The sequence below is a fragment of the Lagopus muta genome, chromosome 2 (genome assembly GCF_023343835.1).
Source record: "Lagopus muta isolate bLagMut1 chromosome 2, bLagMut1 primary, whole genome shotgun sequence".
In the NCBI taxonomy this organism is placed as follows: Eukaryota; Metazoa; Chordata; class Aves; order Galliformes; family Phasianidae; genus Lagopus; species Lagopus muta.
This window is the reverse complement of record NC_064434.1, coordinates 31,564,465-31,585,933: the sequence shown is the minus strand read 5'-3', so window position 1 is coordinate 31,585,933 and position 21,469 is coordinate 31,564,465. Positions and strand designations below refer to the sequence as shown.

The window sequence follows — 21,469 nt, the reverse complement described above, 5'->3', positions numbered from 1 at the left end:
TCACAGAAACCAGCCCTGTCAGTTTATACGGAAATGCGGACACTCATAGGTCACGGACATAATCAAAGCAGAGCTTCAGTTAAGCAGAAGGACTCAGCGCTGCTTTTCAGAAAGGAGTTGGACGGGAATTAGACCTCCCCTGGGAGGGCTGCTCGCTCGGAGAGGCGCTCCCTACCCGATGCTCCCCCTCTCACCTGTCTCCGGCTGCCCCCCAACTCACCGCCCGCACGTGCCGGATGCCGCCGGACAGCTCCGCCCGATCCCCGCACTGCCCCGGCCCCGCGGGCTGAGCCCCGCTCCCACTCACCGCCACCGAGCCCGAGGAGGAGGCGACGAAGACGCGGATCACCATCTTCACCTCATGAGCCGCACCGCGGCCACGGGACGGGGCGACGGGCAGCACGCCGCGGGAACGCAGCTCCGCCGCTCTGGGACCCGGCGCGCCGCTCCACCGCCGCCCACCCGGCAGCGCCTCCCCGGCCCGCAGCCCTCGGCGCTGAGAGGCGATAACGGCGGGAGGCGGGAAAGGTGGGGGCGGAGCGCAGCGCCCGACGGGCAATGTAGTTCTGCGGGACTGCACTGTTGTGCTTTGGGAGGGAAACGGCGATGCGCCGGAACGGCTGCGTTTTAGGGGGATTTGCTTTAGGAGGCGAGTGCCGCAGTCCGCGTGTGAAGGCTGCAGTGCCTCAGCGCCCTGTCTGTATGTTGGCTGCACGTGGCCAGCTCCAGTGCGTGGAGCGTTTACACTCACCGCTATGCTGTGCAGCTTTGCTATGTGGGCCACCTCATGTCAGGCCATCCCACCTGGCTGCACCCGAGCCTCCTGTCCTCACTGCACTGCCCTGGCAGGCCCAGGTCTAGCTCCGCAGTCCACCGTTTGCAGCAGTGAAGTGGTGAAAAATGTGCATGCGAGCAGGCCTCGGCACTGTGCTCCTGTCAGGGCGAGTGGCGGGAAGTGGGGCAGCCTGCTGTGCAGGTGGGGCACTGCTGCGCATCCCAGAGGAGTTAAACACCATCTTCTCTTTTCATGCATTGGTGTAGGCTTACGGCTGTCAAGTACTGGCAGGGACAGAACAGATGTTGTTAATCAACAGAATAACCCCAAATCAATCTTGATCAGTCAGCTCATCAGTAAGCGACTGAGGAAACCCTGTGGCCCTTCCTAAGCTCTGGGGTCTGTGAAGGCTTTATTTAAGGACTCAGACTTACATAGTTACTAGACTTAAATGCGTTAGTATACTTGTAACTTTCATCCTCTTAATTCTCTATATGCAGCCAGATGGTTACTCATTTCCTGTGATTAAACTCTCTCTTTCCACTGTTTTACCCCAATGGTGGAGCTCTTCCAGACCTTTGCCCTATCACCAGCCTCAGTAAATTTCCACTGTCTGAGCTCAGTACAGACTATGACTTGGCTTTTTTTTCCTAGTCAAACATCTCCGAGTGCCAACTACATTCCTAAAGCTTTCTTTACATTTTAATTTGGTATATATTAATTATATATGTATATAAATTAATATTTATATACATTTTTCAAAATATGATGTGTTCTGTGGAATGTACCTATCAAGAACAATAAAGAATAATCAGGAAACTGAGTTGTTCAGAGCTTAATTTATGCCCTGTAGAAATCATTAGGAAAACTTTCTACCGGCTTCACTGTCCTGCTGAGAAGTCGCGTAACAAGAATTCAGGTGCCAACGTTGAAAAGGTTTGTTTGTAACTGTGCATTACTTTCATAAGAATGCTTGTTGGAAACTGAATAAACTATAGTCTCCTTTTCCACCTAGAAAGCTAACAACTTTCATTTCAATGCACTTGAGCCTATGACTGAGCTGCATAAATTCTTAAAAGCTATGGAAAAAGTAAAACAAACACCTGTTAGAAAAATCCAAACCCACTACTCCATTTCAAATGCCCCAAATCGACCCTCAGCCAGCCGAGCCAGTATCAATGTTTCTTACTGTTCTACAGTCTCCCTTTTTTCCCTGCAGCTCTCAGGTCAGAAGGTTCCTAGAGCTGGAACTTCAAAACAGAATCTGGGCTGTCAAACTCATGGCCAGGTATTACATTCCAAGTTGAGCTAAAGTGTCAAAGCTAATGAAGGTCATCCATTCATAATATTTTACACACTTAGCCAATACTTCATCTTCCTTATTCCACAGTTATTTATAGACTCTGTCTAACACAGAGAAAGGGGCATCCCACCTGCTTCCACACTACTTCACTGTGAAAGGATTAGCTTTGTCAAAGTGTCCTTTCAAACATCATTTAGAAAAGATTTTCATAGAATCATAGAATGACTTGGATTGGAAAGAACATTAAAGTACATTTCATTTCAACTGCTCTGGCATGAGTTGCCGCCCACTGGATCACACTTCCAGAGCCCATCCAACCTGGCCTTCAACACCTGCAATGTTGGGGCATTCTTAGCTTCCCTTGGGCAACCTCTGCCAGCACCACATCACCTTCTGAGAAAAAAAAAGAAATCCTCTTAATATCTCACCTAAATCTTTCCTCTTCTCCTTGAAAACAATTCTCCTTTGTTCTGCTACTATCTGCCTGTGTAAAAAGTTGCTCTATCTCCTGTTTATAAGCTCCTTTTAAGCACTGAAAGGCAGTGATGAGGTCTCTCTGGAGCCATCTCTTCTCCAGGCTGAACAAGTCCAGTTCCCTCAGCCTTACTTCATAAGAGAGATGCTCCAGCCCGCTGATCATCTTCATGGCTCTCCTCCAGACCTGCCCCAACAGCTCCACATCTTTCTTGTATTTCAGTGAATTTTCAAGTAATTCTGTTTTTTTTTCTAAGTCATTGTCTAATATTCTGTGCATCTGTAATTTCTCAGGATCAAATGTGATATAGCATGAGCAAGAAAACATTCAGAATCCAGACAACCTTTCATTTTCTTTTTTGTTACTGCTTCATTATAGATCATATATGCTAAGAAGATAGTTCTACCACAGAAGTAATGCAGAAAGTTAGGGAAAAGAACACTTCTAAATTTACTTCTAAGGTAAAAACTTCAAAGCTTGCAGAGCAGTTTCTTCATTTACGTGGGTCTTAAGAACTACTATTTTGTGGAGAGTAAAAGCCATTAGATATTGCTGCATGGCATTTTGCACTTTCAAGCAGTGTATAGGTTAAGACTGACCATTAGAATTCTACAGCTGACAATGGCAAATAAATGTCCTTAGGCCATAGTTTTAACTTCATTTCTACTATGCATTCTAAAGGCTTGAAGACCGATTTGTACAAACATTTACGTAAGTATAAAAAATGTACTAAATGAAAACAAATTAAAATGATTTATAAGCAGTTTTCAATGTTTATAGGAGGTGCAGAAACACTACATTTGAAGACTGGAGTTGAAAATCTGAGTTTATGGTGAAGAGGTGATGTTTCTAAGCTTTAATTGTAAGAATGATTCATTGTCATGCCAGATGTTCATGGAAGATTATACAGAACTTTACTGCTACTAAGGTAACAAAGAACATACAAACCAAAGATTGTAGATGTATGAAAAAATATGATAAAAGATTGTTTATTTAGCAAGATGCGCAGGCACAGAAGAAAAGTCCTGGAGAAATTGAACATTATATTTAGACCAGAATAAAGGGATAAGATGGCAGATTCTTTATTTGTCTAGGACATTTTAGAAGTTTTCTGGTCTGAAGATTCTTGGTACCTATCAGTTGTTTCTGTGGGGACTGGGAAAGTTTGTTAAGAATCACTGCTTTAGAGTGTCATTTAAAGCTTTGAGAACCCTGAACAATTTTCCTTAGTAGAAACATGCCCATCATGGTAGTAAGCAGCAAGAGAAGAGAAATATTAGTGAAAACAGAGCACTCCAGCTGCAATGGGGATCCAGAATATCATCAGCTGGTCTCCCATTGTTAACCCAAAGAGAATGCAGGTAACTTGAAGGTTATAATAAATACAAAATGGCCAAGGTAATGTAAGTATAGGACTGTTCCATTAGTGGAGAATTTTGGTGGCTAGACACAGCTCAAAAGCATGCAAGATAAGACAGTGTGGAGCCAGATTCTGCATATACTTCCTAGAAATCATTGGATTTTTAAAGTGTCAGTTTAATCACAGGAAAAATCTCCAGAGTACAGTTTCTAAGTAGTGCATTAAGGTCTGCAGAGGTGGACTGTGCATAATACTGTGACTCCACAGCAGGTCAAGCAGTTAAGTTCACTCTGTTCCTTGCAGAAATATTTTTGCAGGTTTTGTAATTCACACCAAATTCTCCCAATAGCAAATACAGTTTCACACAAGATGCCGTGCTTTCCAATACCATGACTGTGGCTAGAGTTTTACATTCAGAGCATTTCACAGCTTTTTCCACAGTCAAATTTTAGAGATAACAGCAGCAGAACTAAACACTGTCACAAGATGCCTTTTTTTCTCTTGTGGCTTGAATTACTCTGAAACTATTCTTACCATAAAAAAACTACTACAAAGCTGCAGGTACTAAAACAGACACCTTGGAAATGAGACAGTCATGGAACCATATTGACAAAAGTTTTAATTCTCACAGTTGCAAACCTGTAGCATGTTGAGGAAAGCAGAAAGGTATTGCTGTTCTTGATTTCAGAATTATTTTTGTGTCATCTCCTTACAGCTGGTCGCAAATGAAAAACAAACCACATATAGCCAAGTAAGCCTTCTTTCATGCCATTTAAGTCTATACACGTCTAGATAATTCTAAAGATAAGTGTTGATTCTTTTCAGCTGCTGCTCTTTCGTTGAAGTGTGACTGGTTATCTGTGGCAGCTTTGATTCTCTCTGTGATTTCCTAATAATACTACGGACCTTTGAAAATAAAAACATTTATCCTGTAAAGTTCATCATCTGATGTAATCCAGTCATCATATTTGCAATAAGTGATCCAGAAAGTAATAACATCTTCTGTATTAAATCATTCATCATTTGGTAAGCTTACAGCTATGCAGCATTTCCAATAAAACTTCAATTAGCAAGCATTCTAGGTGCAAAGTGCACTCAGGAAGCAGTCATACAGCATTACACTTCTGCCTGCCCTGTTTTGGGGGATCATCTGCCCTCAGAAAAGCTTTCTACCACCAGAGTCAATTTGGCCATTTTCCTCAGCTGGTTTTCCACAATGCTCCAACTCCATACTGGCAGCATGCAGGAGAAGTGGATCAGCAATAATGTTTACATACACAAAGTCAAAGAATGAGTAGTTAAAGACATCAGTACTGGCAACTGTGCACAAAAGAAACTAAGAATAGTGATCATTTTTCCAGTACTTAGGGATTCTTCAGATATTTCACAGAACAGAGGAAAAAAGTATCTGACTTAGAAAGGTGATAGTTGCTCCAAATGTGATGCCTCATATTTATTTCCATGGGAACTACAAGAGGTACAAAGAGCAAATAAAACTATTTGATAGAACAAATTCTCCGCTACCAAACATTGTTTTTCAACATAGTCACCACCATTAGCTGTGCATTTTCTCCTGTGATGTACAAGAGCCTGCATGCCATGCTTATAAAAATCTGCATGGCTATCCAGATCATGGCTTATCTTCTATGTTGCTGCTGCCACTGCTGAAATGCAGCACCCACTGCCCCACTACACTCACATCCACTGTTCAGTCTCCATAAATGGTCAGCAAGCATGGATGAATTTCATAGGTGCCATTTTTCCTTCATGGAGGAAATCTTTTCCATACCTTCACTTCACACACACTTCCATATGAGATGCCATTTTGTTAGATGACCCCTCTGCTGCCACTTGCCAAACAAAATGGTGGGAAGGTTCAATCTCTACTGCCATACCACCAAGATCCACCTCTGTCTGACATTCTGGGCTAGGATAATGAAATAGGAGGCATTACTTTCAGAGCAGCCAATGTAAATTTAAGGATAAAGATTACTTATGCACTGCATTTCAAGCAAGAAATGAGAAGTCATACAGCTTCTTAAAAGCTACATACAAAAATCATTGCCCTTCCATGCATTTGTTCATCTCAATTCAGACTCTTCTGAGCTGACTGTGCACCTGCCTGTCAAAGCAGATACACTTCTGGATTCTTTTGTAAAGTAACACTGCAGAATTTCCTAATATTTATTTCTTGCAGAGTTGTATGCCTTCAGAGCATTACGTTTGTGATATTCTACATTTCCTTACTGCTCTATGCATGCCCTGATCTTGAACCACATTTTCTGAGATCAGAACACCAGTGCAGCTGTTATTTGGTCTCTGAGCTATCGGAGATGTATTTTCTGCTGCTACCAATGTGCTGGGGAGGCAGTGGATGGATAGTAATACTTTCTGTAGAGGAATAATTAGCCTGTAACTGTTGTTCAGTTCTAAAATCTGAAGATGTGAAAATGCTAAGTGGCATTTCCAGCACTTCCCAACAGACAGCTACAAAACTCTGTGCTGTTACCCCTGGTCACATTTGACCCTACCTGCTCTTCTTTGCAGGAAAATTGGCATCTTTGTGTCCATGCTTGTTTTTCTGGGAGGACTGCCACTTGACACAATTAGTATGTATTACTTTTGTCAGTGAAGGCACAGCTTAGGACAGCTTCCAGGCTATTCAGAGCATGACTTGGATATAGCAAGAACAAAAACTAATTCAACTCATATTTTTAATTAATTGGAAAAGGATGGTGAAAGGAACACAACTGGTCTTCATTGGAAAACTGTAAAACAAACATGGCAAGCCAAATGAGAAGTTATGAGAGGTTAGCTGAACAAATCTCAGTGCAAGAAATATTATTTGCTTGATTCATCAAAGCACACAGGCCAGACTTGTCAGGATACACGCTCTTTCTGTTTCACTAAACAACAAACTCATCGTGCAGCCAGCAGGGTCAGGCCTGCTGCTGCAATGACATGGCAAGAGTGAGCACATCAAAGCTGTAACTCATTTTTTCTAAATGCAGCTGGACTGAACTAAAATCACTTCTAGAATATCAGATATAAGTAAATCATAAAGCTACGGCCAAGCAGTTAGGTTACTAAACTCCACAGTACCCTTTTGCTCTCAGGTGCTTTCAGTGATGAGTCTGAGGGCAGAACCTGACTCTGGATTATGTAAAAATGCTAAAGATTGGGCTAAAATTTTAGAGAGAAAATGATTAAGGGAGTTGGATAGTAGACAGAAATACATTCCAAACCTTAAACTTAAAAGACGAATGCATTCCAACAAGTTTCTGTTTCAGACAGCATAACTGTTGGAATCATGATCGATTTTAGCCATTAACTGGTCAGTGTAGGCTGCTTCTAAGTAACTCCTGAAAGGGGAGTGATATTTTAAAGGACTTGTTATGAATGGTTTTCTTAGTTGTATAGAAAAATTCTTTTACCTACAAATGAACACATATGTCACCAAAGGTATTTCAGACCCTAAGTGGGTTAATAGCTATGACATCCAGTATGCTCTGTGGTCTTAAAAATTTATATATATACATATATATTTAAAATACCATGATATAACTTTGATTTGGTATTAACTTTCTAACATTGATGACTGCAGTCTGGGAAAGTCTAAGGAATGTTATTCTCACCACTGTGGATATGCCAGTATCCTAATCAGATGCAGCATTTCTCACAGAAGTATAAATAAAAGGCTGTGAAGTAAACTCTTTCTTAGAGTTTTTGGACTTCAAAACAGGCTGTATTGGAAGCAAGGGTCAGGGATCCATTAGGTCACTACTGAGTCAGAGGGCAACAAGGTCCAGCAAAGACCTTACACAACTCCAACAGCAGACTTCTCTTCAGTGTATGACGGTGAGTGCCATACAAACCTATGAGACAAGAAGTCTGTGGTGGTTCTGAGTTCTGCAGCTAACCTCATGTATAGCAGCTGTACTTTCTTAAAGGCATTTTTTAACTGACAGTATCTCAGTATTTTGGGGGGGAATCTTTCCACTTTGCCAATCACTGGGATGCAGCCGTCAAGCATGACAAGCAGTAGATACTTGTTAATTGCAGTTTTCACACCTACAGACACCTCCACCTTGCTCGTACTTCATTTTACCAGTGGCATCTTTACGATTTCTCCATGTTGCTGTCCTTTCCAAAGCTGAGTTGTCTCATCTGAAAGCTGCATTTAGATGTTGTACCCTTGAGACTCATTTCCATGGGATTGGATTCAACAAAGGCCATGCCTGAAGATTTTGTTTCTCTTGTAAGCTGGAGTGCCTGAATTAAGAACGAACCCCTTAGGGATACAAAACAAATTTCTTGTGTGACTGATCAAAAACAGTGCCATGAACTTCCCCAGGAACTAAGGGCTATTTATACTTTTTGGTACAAGTTACATTAGCAAATAAATAAAACCAAGTGATCTAGGTTATAATGTTTCTCCTATGTTTAGACCTCACTAAATTCCAACAGTGACAGGAACTTTTGTTAAGTACAGCAAATCTTTTTTGCTTGTCATGTGGAAATTTATGTCTTGCACTAATATGTTTATAGTGCTACGGAGCTGGTTCTTGCTTAGGAGCAGTTCTCTTAAATACAAAATACTAGCATGGGCTTATGAAATTGAAATTATGTCTGTCTACAAAATAAGCTTTATGATATTCACATTCTCCAGGAATTTAGGAGACTTGAGGAGAAAACAAAAAAACTACAAGCAGTCGTAATCTCAGCTTCCTTCCTGTTGGTTCCTTCTCTGACCTTGTAGGTTTTTGGAGTATTGATTTACAGCATTTCCCAAAATATATTTTTTTTTTCCTAAAGGTTCTGTTGTCCTGATTTTTTGGAAAATATTTAGAATTTGTTTGTCTTAATGGGAGGAGGGAAAGAGTTTTTTAGTTATAATGAATGATTCATAGCTCCTGGGGATCATCCAGGGACTCCATTTATAGTTACTGATTAAAATGCAGTAATAAAACATGAAAGGTTTGAGAGCTAACAGCGATGCTTCTGAAGGTAAATCTTTGATAGAAATTGCTGACAGCCTCTGAAAATCGTCCTCTATAAATATGTATTCAAACATTCTAAGTTCTGCATTTATTTTTTCTCTTTTGCAGGTGTCTTCTGTTTGTACAATTTCAGGTCAATATTCCAGCAAGATGAGTTTCTCTATAATTAAATTTAATATTTTTCTTAATTTACATTTTTACTGATTTTTAGCCTGCAGTGTTTATTTGCATGGAAAGAAATTGTCTTCAAAGGATATATTTAGCCTGATATATCGGATTAGAAATGTAAGCCAATCATCCAACGAGGTTAAATTTAAACCCTGTGGAAATGGTACAAGCCTATTCAGTTTTCTCAGCACTGGTACCCATATTGTTAGAGGTCATATGAACTTCAGCTCCAATGGCAAATGTAATTTGCCATCAGACAGTGCACAAGAAATCCCTTCAGATAGACTTCTGTGACATTTTAGAACTGCTAAGGAGAAGCCTGAGCAGACTGTTTTGAAACTGATGAGCTGAAGACTGTGATTAAAAATGTGAAAAAATAAGAATAGAACAGAAAGTCAAGCCAAAAACGTCGAGCATTTTGCTTGTTCTTCTTTTCTTACCACAAGCAGCGTACACCAATTCTTATTTCAGAATCACCCACCAATACTGGTAGACCTGCACCTTAACCAATGCTGTATTTGTTGCAGTTAGCAGATGGTGATATTGATGCTGATATATTAAACTACATTTGAGTTATATGTTTGCCTTAGTTGTTCCTTTCCAACTCAGTTTGTCCACACTTCACAATAAAAAAAAAAAAAAAAAAAAAAAAAGAAAAAGCCAAATATTTTGGATTTTTTAAAATAACTTTTCTGTTTTCTTGAATGTGACTGCCAAGGGATGACAACCACATTTACTATCCACATAAAGTCTATTTATATCTATTGATTAAAATTCAGCTTGTGGTTTCTGAGCTGCAGATGGAGCTCCCTGTACAGCAAAAGGAGTTGACACATTCATGCCAGTAACAGTTGGAGCCACAGTGGAGAGATGACTTAGAAGATCTGTCCTTATGGAGTCTTGATCTCTTTGACCTCAGAGGCAGTGACTGCTTCCTCACCTGTGTATTAGTGTCAAGGCTTTCAGCAGACTGAAGTGAAATCTGATTATTCAAGTTGCTGTTAATTTTACCAGTCATTAAAGAGAGATTACAGGGAGTAAATGTGATTGTCAAATTCCAATGAACTATTAACAAAATACTAAGATGTTGTTTTAACATATGGAAAATTACAGGGCGGGAATTCTTTCTAAAATGTGTTTTTCCAGCAGATCTCATTAGACAAGACATTTCAAGGCATTTCCATTATAACCTACAAACTTCTGGATGTTTTGCTACAGGGATATTTTTGTTTTCTAGGGCATGGGCTCAATCAAATGTTGCATTTCTTAAGTGCGTGAACAGGAGCTGAAGAAAGGGTTTTAAACAAAGAAGAAACTGGAAAATATACTCTCTACCAAAGCCATGAGGCTCATGGTGGTGTGTCCACCTCTGTACAGAGCTGCACTGATTTCAAAAGGGTTCCAGATGGACATCAGGGTGTCTCCTCACAGTGCTGAATTAGGCTGAACTGAACATATTTAATATGATAGTGGACAGCTAAGCTGATTATCACTGTGTGTCGGATAATACATTATACAGCTGAGTGGCTAATAGATTAAACAGAGAAAGCCTGATCTCAGGGCATTTTCGGTTGCTTTGGATTATACTCCCCCTCTAGGAATGTCACTCTGAACCTGGAAGGCACAGAAAATACTCTTTTTTCCAGGGTTTGCAATAAACCTGCTTCAAAGTATGTATGAAGTAAATACTTTCTTCTGTATGCAGAAAATTGGGTAATCTTTATTGTCATTTTGTTCCATAAATCTTAATACCAAGGAATACGAACACAGCTAGGGAATAGATAATTAGGTATATGTATTATTATAGAAAATCAGTCAAATATTAAAAGAACTCTTTAGTTTGGCTCCAGTATTTAAGTTTTCACTTTCAAAAGGGTTTTCAATCACAAAAGTGTAAATGAAATGTCACTACTAATAAAAATATATTTGCTTAAAGTCGTAACGGTGTATACAGCATGCAGCCCGAGAGGGATCAGCATTTCACATTTGGTACTACTGCCACAAATCAAATGAATGGAATTAACAAGGTAACATAATTTAAATGAGACTTTTTTTTTCCATATTTACATTCTATGTTTCTATTTTTGGAAGCTGTGTTTATTCGCTTAAACTATTCAAGAGTCCAGCATCTCTGACTTCTTCACTGTGAAAATGTGGCCATGGCTAGTGGCACAGCTTTCTCCTTAGTCATCTAGCACTCTGCTGAATAACCTCCATGCATGAGATGGGAGATGGCACAAGTTAAGGAGTTCTGGCAGTTTGGAAACAGACGCACAATTTTACGATCGCAGACTCACAGAGTAAAACAGTTTGGAAGGGACTTCTGAACATCAACAATCAGACAATATGCTTCAAGTATGGCCAGCTGGATTGAGATGCCCAGCACTGCTTCTAATGAAGACTGGAATATCTCCAAGGACAAAGATCCCACAGCCTCTCTGGGCAGTTTGCTCCTTGGTTTGATCACAGTCATGGTGAACCATTTTTACCCAACATCTGGTCAGAATCTCCCATGCTGTAATGTGTGTCTGTCTGCTTCACATCCTTGCACAGGGCACCTCGGGAATCTTATCCACATTCTCCAAATAGGTAACAGCAAACATCAACACATTCTCTCCTGAGCAAAGTCTGCTGTCTCAGTTTTTCATTCTGTGTCATGTGTTCCAGTTTCGTGCTTATCCTCTGAAGAACTCCCTGCATGTTCTCATTTTTCTTTTACTGGGGATCTCCAACGAAGCATGCTACTTCAGGTGCAGTCTCAAAACTGTGCAGATTGAGAAGAATTACTTTCTTGGACTTACTGGCTAATATCTTGTTAATGCTATCCAGCATGTGAAGGACCTGTATTGCAGACTGGGCCCATCACTGATACTTATTCAAGCTGTTCTCCACCTGTTCTCAACCTGTTCTCTCTGGCCCCCTGGCTTGCATTTGTTCTGCATGCATTGCCAATGTGATTACTACGTTCCTGAGGGTGACAGCGAGGCCAGCAGGGCTTTGATGGCTGAATTCAGCCCCACAGCCCCTAAAAGGATAGCAGAACGGGGCTGGTCATGGGACCAGCGCAGACCCTGCAGCTGTCAGTCTGGTCTATAGCCACAGGGCCATCCACGGCTGGGACAAGAAGTAAAATCTAGGGGCCTAAGTTCACTGTAAAGGCAGATCCTGTGGGCATCCAAAAGGGACTTGGGAACATCATCAGGGGTACTGAGGAAGTTCACTGTCATGGAGCTGGCCACCAGAATCACTGAGAGGTTCCCAGAGCGGTTTGGTTCAGGGCTGCAGGCGCAGAGCCCAGGTCCCAAATGTCATGCTGGGCCAGCTCTCCTGCTGCCTGCTGAGACCTCTGTGTTGTGCCAAGATGAAGTTCCCCGCTAGCACAGGTCAGGGCATACTTGTGAGATGGATGGTTGAGGTATTCAGAATAATTTAGAGGGCTTTTATACCTATCTGCTATAGACGTCCCTGCTCATTGCAGGCAATTTGGACAAGATGACCTTTAAAGATCCCTTCCAACTCGAATGATTCTATGATCTTTCTCTGAAAAGTACTGCTGTGAAAACCTCTTCCATGCCTACTGGCTGGCTGCCATTACATTAGCACATGAATTTTAAGGGAAGATAAATGATACCGGAAACAAGGTTTTCCTCATTAAGCAAAACAAAAAGGAAACAGCCCAGCAATAAAGCCAGCTTTAAAGGGAATTAGACGAACAAGAACGTGAGGAGGAGGAGAAACAAGAGGAAGAGGAGGAAGGCTTCTGCCAGTGCTGAAGCTCCACCTAGAGCATCTATGCGCTACTGCTGCTCGCTGTGCCTGCATCCTCTCCCCGTCTCCCTGTCTCTATAGGAGGAACATCGAAGTGGAGAGGCCTGAGAGACGCCTGAGATGCTGGGCAGGGGCCCACGCTGCACGAGTGGGGATGGGAAGCTTTAGCTTCCTCTGCTATGACATGTGCTGGCATTTTGGTTGGAGGGACTGCGGCGTCTAGGGGCAGGAAGCACCTCTATCAACAATGTTTTCAGCAGAAATGTATCCTTTGCTCTTAAGGAAATGGAATGCTGGTTGGGAAACTGCAAACAAGGCATTCTGGGTGGGAATTCTGCACTTCTGTTGCCAGGCCACTCAGCAAATTTAACGTGGAATCAGATCTTAATACAGAAAATATAATTGCTTGGGCAGCTACAGGCAGCTTTACAAACAGCTTTAGCTAGCAAACAGTATCAAGCAAGCTAATAGAAGTGGGATGCTAATGAAAGAATTAACAGATTATGGATTTATAAGCATCAGTTGACATAGTTTCCCAGGAACTCAGATTGTCAAACAAATTTGGTATCATTTTAATGAGACTAAGTATTAGGCTGCTCGTGATAATAGTGGTAGAAACAGTGATTTTACCAAACTCACGACAAAATCTTGCATTTAAAAAAAAATAGCCGTAAACAAAATAAATGTAATATATACAGTTATTTTAATTTTTTAAAGTGATTATCTACTCTGTCACAAAAATATGCTCTAAGTGAAGTGCTTTCATTCCTAGGGGCTGCATATTTTATTAGTTCCTAGAGGGAACTGCGTTAGCATGAATCTTTTCAATACATTTATCAGTGACCTTGACGAAAACATTGCATTACTGCACATAAAATTTGCATTACGACACACATTTCCATGATAATGTGGAAAAAACAAAGGCAACCATTTCATTATCCAAACTGATCAGTCATTTGTTGAGATAAAAAAATGTCCATTTTTTTAATGCACATTTTAACATTAAATGCACCTAAGAAGAGAAAGCATAATCAAATTTCTAGTTACAGGACTGAGTGCTGAAATGCAGTAAGGAATGGAACCCCATCAGAAGAAGGGCCAGCAAGCTGATTGACAGCATTCAGGTAAAAGGTCCTAATCCAAACACTCCATACATGAGAATTCCAGCTATAATGAACCTTCTTAGGAGCACTCTTTTCAAAGCTTGCTTTCCTCCTGTAGAAGCACCTCATCCTGCCCCCTACAAAAAAGATCAACAACATCCCACAGATCTCTTTTATCACACAGAATGGCAAGGAGTAAAATATTGTTAATTGCCAGCCAACCCATATCACCAGAAGGCAATTGACAGCCCCGGCACTCCTCATACATCACATGCATTCTGATTCCTTGGAGTCAACAGCATGGCTGTGGTAAGAATGCATCTCAGAAGATCATAGATCATCTTCTCCAACCCCGCTGCTCAAACAGGCTCAGGCAGAGTAGGTTGTGTGGTACCAGAACCAATTAGGTTTCAAGTGTCTCCAAGGATGGAGCCTCCACAGCCTTCCTGGGCAAATGGAAGGGATGCCATTCAGAGGGACCTCTACAGGCTAGAAAGGTGGGCCCAGGTGAACATGATGAGGTTCAACACGGCAAAGTGCAGAGTTTTGCACTTGGGCTGGAGGAACCCCAGGCATCCATACAGACTGGAAGGAGCAGTCCTTGAGAGCAGCCCTGCAGAGAAGGACCTGAGAGTCTTGATAGATGAAAAACTTAACATGAGCCAGCAGTGTGCCCTTGTGGCTCAGAAAGCAAATGGTATCCTGGGCTCCATCAAAAGAAGGGTGGCTAGAAGGGACAGGAAGGTGATTGTCCCCCTCTACTCTGCTCTTGTGAGGCCCCATCTGGAGTACTGCGTCCAAGTCTGGAGCCCCCAGTATAAAAAAGACAGGGAGCTGTTGGAGAGGGTCCAGAGGAGAGCCACGAAGATGATCAGGGGACTGGAGCACCTCCCCTGTGAAGACAGGCTGAGGGAGTTGGGCTTGTTCAGCCTGGAGAAAAGAAGGCTGCAGGGTGACCTCACTGCAGCCTTTCAGTACCTAAAGGGAGCCTATAAACAGGAGGGGAGTCAACTCTTTGAAGATTGTTGATATCAGCAAGACAAGGGGAAATGGTTTTAAGTTGAGGGAGGGGAAATTTAGGTTGGATGTCAGTGGGAAGTTCTTTACAGAGAGAGTGGTGAGATGCTGGAACAGGCTGCTCAGAGAGGTTGTGGATGCCCCATCCCTGGAGGTGTTCAAGGCCAGATTGGATGGGGCCCTGGGCAGCCTGGTCTAGTATTAAATGGGGAGGTTGGTGGCCCTGCATGTGGCAGGGGGTTGGAGATTCATGATCCTTGAGGTCCCTTCCAACCCTGACCATTCTGTGATTCTGTAAATTTCCTGTGCTAGACCACATGCACAGTAGAATGCATTTTCTTAGTTTAAATGGAATTTCCTTTTTTTCAAAGTACATCCACTGTCACTGGGCACTGCTGAGCTCCTGGCTCCATTTCCTTTACTCCCTTCATCAGTTCTTTACAGACTGATAGGATCCCTTATTAGTCCAAGCTCCCTCAGCTTCTACTGAGCTCCATTCCCTTCATCATGTCTGTGGCCCTTACTGGACTCTCTTCAACATTTACTGGGGATCTGAGGCTGACACTGCATTACAGATACATCCCACCAGTGCTAAGTACAGGGGAAGGATCCCCTCCCTTTCCACAGCCCCAGATGCCATGGCTGCCCTCTCCATAGTGGTGTGTTGCTGGTTCATATTAAAGCTTATATATCACACAAGATGTATCCTAATGTGCATTTTGTTACACATTGTGTTTAATCATCAGTACCTAATAATCATCCTGGCACAGGTATGCAGCTGCGCTTGTCAGAGACTGGAAATGTCCTTTGAACTACTATTCAGTTAAATCCCCGAGGTTAGCTACTTTCAGCATCCTGTTTTTTGAGAACTACTCCAGTTTGTTGCATCAGCATTCTCTCACCAAGTGACATTTAGTCTTGGGGAACCAGGACTTAGAGGTTGTTCTTACAGTGTACTGAGGCAAACACTGCTTTTTGGTGATTTGGCGTGATACCATTCCCATATCCCTGGACCAGCAGCTTCAACCACCCATTGTGGGTGAGTGTGACTGATTCTGAACACACAGTGATTGACTGCATAATTTACTAGTTCTTAGAAGAGGATTAACAGTCTCAGTTACAAAATAAAAAGGGAAAATATATCCACAAAGAAGTTTTAAACAAAGAAATCATCCTTGAAAAACACTATGGAGGCACAGTATGAATAGCAGAATACTTTAGGTCTTATTATCACAGAATCACAGAATCGTAGGGGTTGGAAGGAACCTCCAGAGATCATCGAGTCCAACCCCCCTGCCAAAGCAGTTTCCCTACAGCAGGTCACACATGTAGGTGACCAGGCAGGTCTTGAACATCTCCAGAGAAGGAGACTTCACCACCTCCCTGGGCAGCCTGTTCCAGTGCTCCGTCACCTCACTGTAAAGAAGTTCTTGCGCACATTTGTGCGGAACTTCCTATGCTGCAGTTTCCAGCCGTTTCCCCTTGTCCTGTCTCCACTCACCACTGAAAAGAGTCCGTCCTCGCCACTATGCCCCCCACACCTCAGATATTTATAGACCTGGATCAGGTCCCCTCTCAGTCTCCTTTTCTCAAGGCTGAACAGACCCAGTTCACTCAGCCTTTCCTCATAGGGGAGATGCTCCAGGCCCTTCACCATCTTTGTGGCCCTCTGCTGGACTCTTTCCAAGAGATCCCTGTCTTTTTTGTACTGGGGAGCCCAGAACTGGACGCAGTACTCCAGATGAGGTCTTACCAGGGCAGAGTAGAGGGGGAGGATCACCTCCTTTGACCTGCTGGCCACACTCTTTTTAATGCACCCCAGTAAGCCATTGGCCTTTTTGGCCACAAGGGCACACTGCTGGCTCATGGCCAACCTGTCGTCCACCAGGACACCCAGGTCCCTTTCCGCAGAGCTCCCCTCCAGCAGCTCATCCCCCATCCTGTACCGGTGCATGCAATTATTCCCCCCTAGATACAAGACTCTACACTTGCTTTTGCTAAACCTCATCTGGTTTCCAACCCCTATCTTCCCCCACCAAAGTTACTACAAATGCTGAAAATGTGAAAAGGATGTTGGCTTACTGGTATTTAATCCCACTAAAGAGAATTCCACAAAGCTGATGCAAACATTGCAATATTTGATTTGTTTCAAGCTGTAAAAGCTCATATTTGCCCTAAATAGGATTTTAACAAATTCAGGTAATTAAGTTAAGAATGATGCTTCCAAATTGCTGTCCTAATCAAGTGATGCCCAAAGTTCCAAGGCATGCGTTCACTAAGAAGTACCTCAAACTTACAGCAGTGAGCAGCTTGGGAAATATCTTTGAGGATAACTCACTCATCTATTCACACCCCGTAACAAACCAGATTTCAGCTTTCTCCTCTAACTGAAAGAGTGTACAGATCCCCACCTTCCACTTCCCCAAAGACTATGGAATATAATACTGTGAGCAGAGATGCTTGTACCTTCCCTCATTCACTGGACATGTTCATTTTGCATTAAAATTTAATGCAAGTTTGATGGTATGATCAGGTGGCTCAAAGTGGTGGTTGAGTTAATCCTTTGTGACTACCAGACACTCATAAAAAATCAAGATATCTTCACATCTTTAATTTTTTTTTCTTCTTAGTCCCAGTAGTATGCTCGTGTAACTCTGACAATAAAGAAGTCTTCAAAGCAAACACATTCAACACTGAGGCCAAATTTATTTTGATAAAGCAGCCATTCTCTTTACTGGCTTGGAAGATACATTTGACCTCATTCTTCTACAAGATAATTTGTATCACTAAGCTCTACAGTGTCAGAACTAAATTCATTTGCTATCCTAGCAATAGAAATAAAATTTAAAGTCAAAAGAGACAAATGTTCAGAAGCAACATGCATTGCTTTTGATTAAAGAACTTGTCAGAATTATTTGCTCTCTGCATTTTTTTTTCTCAACGGCTAATATGCATATAGTGAATATGAAATCATAGGTTGTACAAAGCAGCAGAAACACATTCACAAATACCATGTTTGTCCTTCAAAATGAGATTATCTAGAAAAGCATTACTAAAGCCAACTAAGAATAAAAGCAGCATTTAATATAAAACTACCAAATTGTGAACAATCTGCATGAAATCCTCTTGGATGTCTCCTTCACATATTTTTTTCCAGTCTAACGGTCAGTAATGCTTTTTTCACCATCTATTCCACCTTCCCAGGATTTTTTATTATTATTTAAATTGCTTATAAAATGTTTGCTGCAATCCCATAAGCAAAAATTTCTTTGCTTGGCTTCATTGGCACGAATACCCACAACATGAGCAGTGAAAGCTTCTTATTGAAGAAATGGACTATCTTATTTCATTATATAGATGTGTTAGTTCCTCTAATTGTAAGTTATCTTCCCAAAATTTACAATCAATCAGTTTTGTCCTGCACCTCATATTTCTCAGCAAGGAAGTTGTGAACTGAAAATAAAAGAAAGTGTACTAAAAGAAAATGGTTGACAAATGAATGAAATCTCTAGCTAGTGCTGTGAAGTACACAGAAATGTCTATTTAATTGCACTATCTTTATTCTTTAATATTTCAATATTTCACAGGCTTGGGAAATTGTATTGTTAAAAATAATTCACCATGAACATCGCCAAAAGTGCTTCTTTCATACATCTTCAAGTTCAGCTCAGTTCACAGGAGCCCATTCTCCGTTGGCTGTCAGGGACACAAAAGGGATGTCAGGAATGCTGCAGCAGCTCTAATGCCATTGCAGACTGAGAACGCTCAAGAAAACAGTGTTGAAGGGGGTTGCAACCAGTCATAGTACATGAACTGACACCAATAGAAATTCTTTAAAAGAATTATGAGAGTAAAGCATAGAAGGTGAGCAGTGACTTTTCAGCAGGTGACTCAGGAGCACTTGGGAAAAGAAACAATGGAAAGATGTCATGTCACCTTAGAGTCCGGGGCATGGGAGACAAGTTCTGAAAGAGATCTCGGGCTTTGTGTTTCTCAGGATAGGTGAGCACACAGTAAGAAAGGCAGCCAGCCTCCAATGAAAACATAGCTTATTTTGACAAATGCATTTAGAAGTACAAGGAGACCATGAATATTTAGAGCATCAAAAGAGACTGACAATTATTTGTGTCTGAATTTGAAATATTTTGATGGTAGAACTGCAGATAATTAAGAGCAGAGGGAAGTACGTGCTAACATACAATGTATCATTAATGCAGGAAAATAATGCAACATATGGTAAAGAACCTCAGCTGGACCCTAACTACATCCACATACATGCTCTAACAAAAAGATTTCAGTCACATCACAGACCATTTTCACAGCAGCACAGACAGGGAGCAAAGATCTACTTTGCTACTAGTGCTCTTGGCTCACCCAAATCTGCAGAAGCGATCTGAGACAAATTCTCTTTAGTATATGCTCCTGGATTTTGAACACAGCTTTTCTATAACAGTGAAGATGCAAGTTCCTATGTCAGGTGCATATACACAAGAGAGGTGTGTAAGTGTTTATGCATCTGTTTCCAGTGTGCAAGGCAGTATTACCTTCTAGCCTGATCTGATTCCCTCAGAAAATCCGAAGGCTGCAGAAGCCAAAAGGGACGTTCTTTGGCATGTCATACTCAGTCTTGGACCTTTCATAGAATTTGAGTGTCAAAGTCTGAATCTCAGAGCAAATTTCAGCATCATGGTTTACTCCTGGTTAAGGCGGGAAGTATATCATAGAATCACAGAATACCAAAATGGAAGGGACTTTAAACTGACCCAGTTCCAACCCCCTGCCATGGACAGGGCTGCCACACATTAGATCAGGCTGCCCAGGGTCCCACCCAACCTGGCCTTGAGCACTTCCAGGGATGGGGCATCCACAGCAATCTGGGCAGCCCAGGCCAGGGCCTCACATCCCTCTTAGTAAAAAAATTCCTCCTGATACCTATACAATCTACATGTATCAATTTGGCTGCCTCATTTACATCATCATGCATTTCTTTAGGTCCCCAGTTCATCGCTTGTTACGACATTCAAAGGAATACCATGAAGATCTTCCCCTTCCAAATTCAAACACCATATTTGTTCTGGTAATTGAGGGAATCTGTTTTATCCGCCTCATTGGATGCAGTCATTATAACAGTTCCCACCCAGTATGCCACAGCCATTCCACATGCAGTTGAAATCGATAGCATTTTTCTGTGCATCAGGGATTTCCCATCAATATTTACATGTAATGATTAAAAGAGCAAGGGCTCCAGTAATCACGCAGGCTTCACCACTGTTGATACCTCTGGGAATATCAAGCATTGTGACACTGTGATCTGTTTCAGTTTTCGAAGGTTTCCATCCTCCTCTTTAAAGCAGCCTTCCTCTCCCGTAAGCTGTGAGGCAGTGGCATTTTTGCTTTCAAGCATATGAAAACATGTGCTTCTGCTTCCCTCTCTAACTCTGGAATGAAACACTCTGTTCCAACAACATCTCCATCCAAGCAGGCAGTTATGGCATCATTCTGGCTTTACAAAGACAGAAGAAAACTGCAAAACATTACTTTCTGCTCAGGTGATTCACATGCTTGTCTCATCCAAGGGAATCCAAAATGTCATACTATTTATCTTTACCGTACCGTGCAGTGTAGAGAATGCAGTATTTGTAGGTTTTAGATTAATGGATTCAAAACATCCCTTGATTAATCCCTATGCCAGTAGTGCACAATATCTGGGTTCACTTCAGTTCAGCAGCTGATTTAGGAATGTTAACATTATTTTGGCTGGAGCAGCTGATGGAGAAGCCTGATTAGATTGTTCTGAACAAAAATCCTGTGTTCAGTACAGGTACTGAAGATATATAATGCCTAAATTCAATTCCTTTATTATTTACATTCAATAACTAATGATTACTTAGTTATTAACCAAGCCCAAAGGGTTAGTCATGATAATTAGACTATGAATTATTAACACACAAAAAAAATCTTCAATATTTCTTTGGAGGTTTTTTTTTCTTTTCTTGTTCTTCTTTTTTTTTTTTTTTTAATTGCTTTCTCTGCTTATAATTTTCTTAGCTAGAGTAGGCATGGAGATGGATTATGAATCTCTTTCATCCCATTTAGAGCAGTAACAGCATTTCAGACTCTGGCCTGGCCTGCTGCCAGATACAGGCAATACATTTCCTCCAGTTGCAAGCAATAAAATTATTCTGTCTTTGTTATTCTGCGTTTCCCTGGATCCTTTTGAAGGACAGGAATGAATCTCTGCCAGCGTTGCTGTGATGAATTATATGCTTTAGCTGTTTAGCACAAGGGTGAGCTATACAAAGCCACGGGAGGCTGAATTTAAAAAATGATCCACAGTAGTTTTTATTGTTTTTCAAATCGACTTCATAATAGCTGTGCAAATATAGCAAAAATGGTAAGTGCAATTAGGAAGAGAATCAAAATTAGGAAATTAAGACCGTTTGTTGCTTTCTGGCTTGCCCGCTATCTGCGATTCTGGTGTCAAAAAACCAAAAGCTCTA

General features: G+C 41.6%; 1 protein-coding gene across 1 annotated transcript in view; it reads right to left on the bottom strand.

Moving 5' to 3' along the window:
- SH3BGRL2 (SH3 domain binding glutamate rich protein like 2) overlaps positions 1-21,469 on the bottom strand; it is a 62,187-nt gene that overhangs the window by 39,480 nt on the left and 1,238 nt on the right. Inside the window, exon 2 of the mRNA XM_048934957.1 lies at positions 308-784. Within this exon, the coding sequence (XP_048790914.1) occupies positions 308-784 (477 nt within the window). The remainder of the gene's footprint in view (positions 1-307; positions 785-21,469) is intronic.